Here is an 8,433-nt window from a genome sequence, read left to right as displayed (position 1 = left end):
AGGGGGTTGAACATATAGGGCATAGTCACATGGCATTCCATACCATGTTCAAGTATGTTTGATCCCCAAAGTCCAGTTTGTTTGAATGCTCTGTCCTGTGCCAGGACAATGTTCAGATGCACTCTAGCATCATATGCACCTCCTGTAATCGCAAACCATGCCACTTCTCTTTAAAACAAAAAACTGACACGGGGGTGATGCAAGTGTGCTATCGCTCAAGGATCTTGGTTTAAGAGATGCAACCTTATTTTTCTTTAATGAAGATGACAGGATTCAGCCCAACATAACAGCACCGGCCGAACTGGTTGTAGCTATGAGTGATCAAATAGAAACAAATTCTTGCCAAATAAATAAAATAATTATGTGGATGAGTCTTTTTTGCAGGAACACCTTCCCTGAGATGCAAAAGACAGCACAAAGAAGGCTTAAGTGTGCAAACAGCTTTGTTTTCTCCTCCTTCCTTTCTATTTAAAATTCAGCTGCCACTGAGCCAGCGCTGACTGTGTCAGGAGCACCCGGTTAAACAGCCACTGGCTACGGTAGGTGGTGTCTCTTTGTGACTCATTTCAACCTGCTGTCAAGCAACAGGGAGAAGTGAGAGTGGAAGAGAGAGAGACCAGTGTTAACAAGGGGAGAATTGTGTGAGAGTACAAGACAGTGTCATGTGGTTGCCAAGAAAACAAGGTACAGTAGTGGGGAAACCTATTAGAGATGGGCCATTTAGTAGCTGATATTGGCTGTTGTCAACTGGTATGACACATAGGCACCTTTATGAGGCAGCTGCTGAAATAATGGAGGTGAAAGGTGGATGGTTCGGATGCACAGTGAAGACATTCTAACTGTGTGGAAAAGTTAAATGATTGGAAAAGATCTGTTTGTTTTTATTAAAATTTAGCAGGGTGGTAAGTAGGGGTTCATCATAACCATATTTGTCCTCAAAACATTTTAGTCTCATAAAGTAGTCACACACAGACTTGTATAGGAGATATTGGTGGTGGCTTGAGGAAAGCCTATGTTTTTACTTTCAACAAAGTGTTCACTTGGATCCCTCTTTTTACACGAAATATTTCACTGTATCAACACCACAAGGAAATTATGGAAATTTGAAAGGTTTACAAGTCACAGTCATGCATCCGTCTAAGAAACCGCTTAAGAAGAGAAGAGCACATGCATTTCCATAGCCTGTCTGAGCAACTACGAAATGTAAAAACTTTAACTTATTAGCCTACATGATAGGCATGACACATAGACACATCACAAGTTCGCGTTATGGAAATGCTACGCTGAGGCTTTAAGGTTTTTAAGAAGGGTCAGGTATAGGAACTCATTAAAGCTAGATGTAATGCATGGAGAGATTTTATATATGGTCTGTCACTCTGGTTTATCTCTCATATCTGTTGTATTATTAATTACTTACTTGTTTTTTTTATCTTCCTATCTGTACTGTATGTGATAGTGCTATTATTTAGTAGTATGTACAAACCCTTTATTTAAAAACCCACTAAAAACGTTCTTTACTGGTCATTAAACCACGTACTTCAAAGGCATAAAATTAATTTAAATCTAATTTGCCTAAATAAAAACACTAAGCTATCGGCGTTTTAGAGAGATGAATTGAGATGCCGTTATAGCGTATTATCATTGATTATTAGTTAATTTTGCATTAGTACACAGTACGGGCTTAAAATCAGCGTATCAACCTATTTGATATATTTCTTACCGACGATGCTGAGGAAGTCTCTGATTGGTCAGCTCTTCGGTAAACAGCTGCATCACATATCCACTTCCCCTTCCTGCCGGAGCGAAAATGGCGGAGTACGACCTCACCACCAAAATTGCCAATTTTTTAGACCGTCATCTCGTTTTTCCTTTGCTGGAGTTTTTGTCCGTCAAAGAGGTACGGAACATCTTAAGATGTAACACTTCGGCACACGTGTCGTTAGTTTCGTGGACTGTTTGTGGCTTTTAAACACTTGTAAAAGGCGGGTTTAGGAGTTGGTCACATTTTTTCCGCAGCTGTGTAAAGCAGCCACACTTAACCGATGTGGGGCCGGTTAATGCGTTCAAAATAAAAGTGGAAAAACACAACAGCTGTGAGGGAAAAAAAACTTTGACAAAACGAAAGAAGCTAATAAACGACATTAAAGCGAGGTCGATGTGGGTATAAAACACATTCTAACTGAATCATGTTAAGTATTTCGCCCTTTACTTTAACAAACAGATTTTAATATGAAAATTCCATAGCTGAAACCGGAAGTCGGGCTTTTTGTCGGTTAACTTCAGACTTGAAGCGAAGTCGAAACGTTTCCTAAATAACATGTGTAATGGATTAGTAGCGAAATAGTGGGAAATTAAAATGTAAGATGGCCAATGCTACACAAACACTTGGCTACGTGCTATTGTGGTTTTAGCAGTTCACATTTACTGTAGTGTAATAATGATTTTTAACATTTAAAGGCTAAGCTATGAAGGGCCGCACGACTAGCAGGTGTTATGCATTGAAACATGAGCCAAAGTCTTATTCACTAAACTGTATCTTGTGTCTTGTATTAAAAATAATATAAATTGTGAAACATGATGCGTTAATCTTTGTAACCTAGACATAACCTACTGCTCAGATCATAATATTGTACAAACCCTCTGCCTCACCCCTGTTTTCTATTATGTGCTGCCTTTTTAGATCTACAATGAGCATGAGCTGCTTCGAGGAAAACTGGATCTCCTCAGTAACACAAACATGGTGGACTTTGCGATGGATGTGTACAAAACCCTTTTTTCTGAGAAGGAAATTCCCCTTAGTAAGTGTTGATGCACATTTGTAATTTTCCCAGTAACACTAACAAAATTAATGAAAACAATGTTAGTTCACAGACTCGACAGAAGGCCTATTGCACTACGCTGCCTACTCCTAGGACTGGCTTTAGAGTTAATTAAGCAATAAACTTGACTTTCATGCAGCGGGATGCAGACTATATGCATTTCATTTGAGGTTGTTGCTATAACTAGGCTAATAACGTTCTTTCTCTCTGTGTCTGTCAGCGCTGAGGGAGAAAAGGACTGAAGTTGTGGCCCAGCTTAAGCAGCTGCAGTCAGAGACGGAACCCATTGTGAAAATGTTCGAGGACCCTGAGACAACAAGACAGATGCAGTCCACAAGGTAAACCACATTTGTATATAATATTATTTTAAAAAGGGGGGGGGGAAGGGTAGTATCTTTTCTTTTCATTAAGTTAATATCTTAAAATAGTTGATGTAAATTGTATTTCTGGGCCTATTTCTAAATGTTTTCCTGTAATCCCTGTTATTTGAAACCGTAGACAGCACAGCAGCATTGCAATGGGATTCAGTCAAAAAAAAATGCATTTACTTTTTTCAGAGCCTTAAGTCAGCAAAGATTGAACAGACAGAGGCAAGATGTTGTGGTTAACTTTAGAATTTTTACATTTTAACTATATTAAGATGTTTTGTTGTCAAGTGATTAAAATAGTTTTGGTCCTATTCAGTTTTTATCTTGTCCTTTTTGCTTTTTTTGGCAAGAGTATATACAGTTAATCAAAAGCAATTTTGGTTGTAGAGTTTTTATTATATTGTTTTAGTTGGGCTGTAGAAATTTGTTTATTTAAGCCACTGTTATGTGCAATTTGAAACCTGATAACAGCAGCATTGACTTAGGCGCACATCTGTGTTATTTTTAATTTACTGTCAGTATAGGCTGGAATTTTTCCTTTGGTTGAGGAATCGTGTCTGTCCTAAGTTATAGCCTTCGTTCAATTTTTCTGCATACCACTGAATTTGCTAAACAATAGCATACTCATCTTGGGTCAATGAAGAATTCTGTCTCAAGCAGTTCCATGCAGCAGTTTTATACCACCATGATGGACTAAGATGTGCTTTATGAAGTCTTTTTTTTTTTTTTTTTTTTTTTTTTTTTTTAACATGTCTGGATTAAATCATCATGTGGTGCCAGTGGTTAAATTTGGGATTTGTGAGGAGGGGGAGCATGTGGGGGTGGTGTTTGAGTATTATTATTTATTATTACCAAAACATACCTAAAGTACAAAAGTAAAAGAACTCATGGGTCATAATATGAAATTATTGATGCATTAATGTGTAACATTAATAATGTTGGAGTTGTTTTGCATCTGCTAAGTAATTATAAGAATTCTACAACACTTCCCTCTGAATTGCAAATGTACAATGCGGGTGTCAGGAGTTGGAGCTCCTCTCTAGTGGGCTCCAGACCAATTTAAATCCTGTGAGGCACTGCACATGAGAATTAAATTGGTATTTGAATCCCACTGCCCTGTGTATTGGGGTTAATATATACAGACCCACTAAATATTTTACAGAGTAATAGAACCCTTCATACTGTTGAATACTTGGCTAATAGGCCTCTATATCTGACCAAGCTCTATTTGGATAACTAGGGAAGCAATAAACGAATCCCAGCAAATCATGTTATTATCATGTACACAGTGAAGAGTCTGTCATTAATAGGTACAATCTGTGGATTTTGGTTCACCATTAGGGACTCTATGATTTATGTTCTCATGTTTTTGGACTTGTTAAAGCAATGAAACCACTTTTGTTTGTGTGACTCAACATGCTACTGATGGCTCCTTGACATTTTCAATGCAGAAGGTGGCAGTAATGCTGTGCAGTCCTATTCATGAACAGCTGCCACTTGTTGGACATCTCAGCAGCTGGCTCTAATCTAAATCTCATAACAAGTGCAAAGCAAAATGTTAGACATTTTGTATTGGCGTGAAGACATTGTGCAGATGATGTTTTTTGTGCAAGCACACAGGGATACAGCTACAGAGTAATTGATTTGGTTAAAATTAAAATTTTGTACTGGCATGGATGATAGGTGAGGAGCTAATTCATATAATTAAGTGTTTCCATAATACAAACCGGGCTTAAAGAAGGTCACTGCCCTTTTAGAGTATGTTCTAGAGCGGTAGAGAATCAACGAATACGCCAGCAATTTTCGGTATTGAGAATGTTATTTCCATCTTGCATTGCAAAGTATAATTACTTGCATAGATAAACACCACCAATGCACTTTAACATTCACACTGTGAAAGTGCACATACCCTACAAAGGCATAGTTTAAATGTGGTGTCTACATAAATACCACGATTTTAGGTCACGGGCAAAGTTGTAAAATGGTGTTGGGATACAACAGTTGAGAGGAGCCAGTTCATTCCTTTGTTTTGACAAAGCCATAGCGACTCGGAGACTCTGCTGAGAAATCAGTATTCTTTTTATTCACCAGACATAATTTGTTAGACATGGCTAGCATAGATTTGGAGTAGCCAAACCAAATGTAATAAACAGCCCATCACTCTGTTTTAAAAGTGAAATAGTCTTTATTTTTCTAAGGCTCTTAATTTAGGCCAGAAGTGAAGAAATATACCTGAACAAGGATCAAAACAACAGCATGTCAGCCAATGAGCAACTCCTGTTAAATGACCTTTTACTACAGGAACCTTCTTACCTTTTTTTTGTTCTTTTTATTTTCTAGAGATGGACGATTGCTTTTTGAGTATCTGGAAGAAAAACATAATGTAAGTTGACCTGAATTGCTGACATCTCACTTCTTCACTGCTACTCCCATGGCTCTTGTGTGAACCCATGGTTGTTTTAGGGGCGAAGTGGGAGGGGCAGGCCAAGTAGGGAAATGCAGAATTACTTCCCAAAACCCTTAACTCATTTTCGGGGTTTGTATGGCTTGCACAAATTCTGCGGACATTTACATTCTGTGGTGAATTGTTAAGAATAAACGGAGTAACTCAGGACTCGTGGATAGAGCCGCAACTATGCCGGAGGTTCTATATTTACCATGATGTTTGGCTTCTTACCCTCCTCTCCGTTGGTCCCCTCCCACTTCGGTATCCCGCTGACCTGCATGCTGTCCTCAGTGCAACTCCACACAGCACAATCTCAGGGCCCCTCAGCTTGCTGTGGAAAGGGATTGGGCAGCCTGGAACACCCAGAGTTATACTGAGTCTCATTGAATGATCTGTCATCAGTGCACACTGCTAAGGTAGCGGACAGCAGGATGGACAGTTGAATATAGTAAGACAAGTAGGCTTCAGATGATAGCCCGCAGTTACATATGCAATACATATGTAGCTTAAATGTCCCCTTCTTTGCATATTTGTTACAAAATATCCTACTGCCATCCCTGTCAAAATAGCACTTATATGATACAGCAGTGTGTACTCTATATTGATTTAACAGTGGTGAGCCACCACAGCAGGAAGATTTACTGCTACAAATAAATATGGAATTAAAATTAGATTTGCAATTCAGCTACAGTGATCTGAAATATACAGTATATAGTGTAGGCTAGATGTTTTAGAAGAAATATTTTTCTTATGATTGGGGGGACAATACCACACCCTAACTCTGACACACCAACACAAAGCTAGAATTTTCTTAGGATAACTGGGTAAAATTAGAGAGCATGCACAACGTTTGACTTTAACAACAGTTCAGATTTTCTCTGTGAGCGATTCTGATGCACTCATATTTCTGTTGTAGTTTCGTCAGGAGTACTTGGACACTCTTTACAGATATGCCAAGTTCCAGTATGAGTGCGGAAACTACTCCGGTGCTGCAGAATACCTCTACTTCTTTCGTGTCTTGGTAAGTTTTCAGCTTTTATAACACGCATACAATAAAGGTGATGGTTGCTGATAACTGTACATCTCGACACACTTAACAGAGTGCCTATGTTGTTTTACTGTCTTAATTTATATACTTGCTTAAGGCATTCGTCTGACATATTAAAACTAAACATCACATTATGTTCACCAGACTGCTTTAATTCCTCAGATGGCCAATGCTCGTATAGGAGAGGAAAAGAACACTTATAAGTAATTGAATGTGAAAAGCTTACGTCATTGCCTATTCAATTCTCTGCACGTCTTCTGTATTAGGAGGAGACTGCTGCTCTGGGACTTGAGTAGGATCTTTTACTAGGCCAAGTGATCAGTGGTGGACTGCATAATCTGTCTGTAGTCGTCTCACAGGGCGGGCCTCAGTAGACATCCTATTGATTGGAGTGCTGCAGCCAGAGTCCCTTGTCATGAATTCTGAGCACTTAAGTTATGCAAGGCAACTATTCGTAACATCAAGAGGGTAACACACATTTGCAAGATGCTTCGGGGGATGATGTCTGATGCTTCGGGGATGATGTCTGCTAATGATGGGTTGTAAAAATGACATGTACTCATTAGTATCTGTCTTTGTTAGACTGTTGTTTAATTTCTGAAAGGAATAAAATAACTCAAAATTACAATTTGGAAGGCAGTGACACATCTAAATACAGGGAAGTTTAATTATTCTCTAATGTAAATGCTAAAAGTTAGATTATGTCAGTGTGTAAACTCCCACTTTCCTCTGTATAAAAGATTCAGTGCCCGGATCCTGGACTTTTGAGTTCTATCCCTTTTCCCTCTGAAGCTAGAGAAAAATGAACTAGTCAGCAAGTGGACTAGGAGCAGCCCAACCGCTGATGCTCAAAAGGCTTGAAAAACTTTCAGTGACCTAAGGGAAAACTGAGTTTGTGTAATTGTAGCGGTTTTTCACATTAGATAATGTGATAACCTGATGGTGTAAAAGGTGTTATCTTTCCCTTTTTAAAGTCTTTTTTTAGAGTCATGAGCTCAATCCCTGCTGTAATTGATATTTTTAGAGACTTGAAACTTATTGGAAACACGTTAAACATGTACTAGGTTGTTTAAAGGGACTCTTACAAAAGATATCCAATGATAAGTTACAGAAGATCTTGGCAGGGTGAGCTGGAGAAAACGCAAAAGTTGAAAGAACACCAGTGCTGAGCCATGAAGCAGAAAATGTATAGCACATTTTTTTAAACACTTAAATGGTGAAAAGTGTGTTGTTGTTTTTTTTTTTTTTCTAAAGACTAAACCAAGAATTTGGATGAGAAATAGCTTTCCTGGACTTTTACACAACCGTTACCACAAACCTAACATTCTGTACTGTGAAGTTCTACTTATGAACTGCTCAGTAATTGCAATACTTGTATCCAAAGCAATTTCTTAAGCAATGTATTTTTTGTTGCCCACTCGGAAACTTCCTTTAAGGGTCATATGCAGTGCATTTTTAAGTTTGTATCTATCCTGTGGTTGACATTTGAAATAAAACATAATTTTCAACAGAAGATTAACTGCTGTATTTTGCGTCAAGTGTTAGTAAGTTCAACTCAACTTAATGTCCTATAAAGACCAGTGAAACCAGCCTGCATAGACTGTGGTTTCCAAGTGTCACTCACTTGTTCTCTTGCTTTTGGTTGTCTTTGTCTTTGGTTCAGCATTTAGCTTTGTGGTAAAGCCAGGACTCATACCAAAGCCAGCCCTAAAAGAATGGGCAAGAATAAGATCAACATTTTGTCTATTCATT

At 38.4% G+C, this 8,433-nt stretch overlaps 1 protein-coding gene across 1 annotated transcript in view; it reads left to right on the top strand.

Moving 5' to 3' along the window:
- The first annotated feature begins 1,749 nt into the window (after positions 1–1,749).
- Positions 1,750–8,433, top strand: part of eif3ea (eukaryotic translation initiation factor 3, subunit E, a) — a 28,106-nt gene continuing 21,422 nt past the window's right edge. Inside the window, exons 1-5 of the mRNA XM_067510657.1 lie at positions 1,750–1,897; positions 2,681–2,798; positions 3,040–3,157; positions 5,528–5,570; positions 6,550–6,654. Coding sequence (XP_067366758.1) covers positions 1,808–1,897; positions 2,681–2,798; positions 3,040–3,157; positions 5,528–5,570; positions 6,550–6,654 — 474 coding nt within the window. The 5' untranslated portion in view covers positions 1,750–1,807. The remainder of the gene's footprint in view (positions 1,898–2,680; positions 2,799–3,039; positions 3,158–5,527; positions 5,571–6,549; positions 6,655–8,433) is intronic.

Source organism: Channa argus, chromosome 7, assembly GCF_033026475.1.
Source record: "Channa argus isolate prfri chromosome 7, Channa argus male v1.0, whole genome shotgun sequence".
NCBI classification, from domain to species: domain Eukaryota; kingdom Metazoa; phylum Chordata; class Actinopteri; order Anabantiformes; family Channidae; genus Channa; species Channa argus.
The sequence above is the reverse complement of the archived record's forward strand: the minus strand, read 5'-3'. Positions and strand labels throughout refer to the sequence as shown.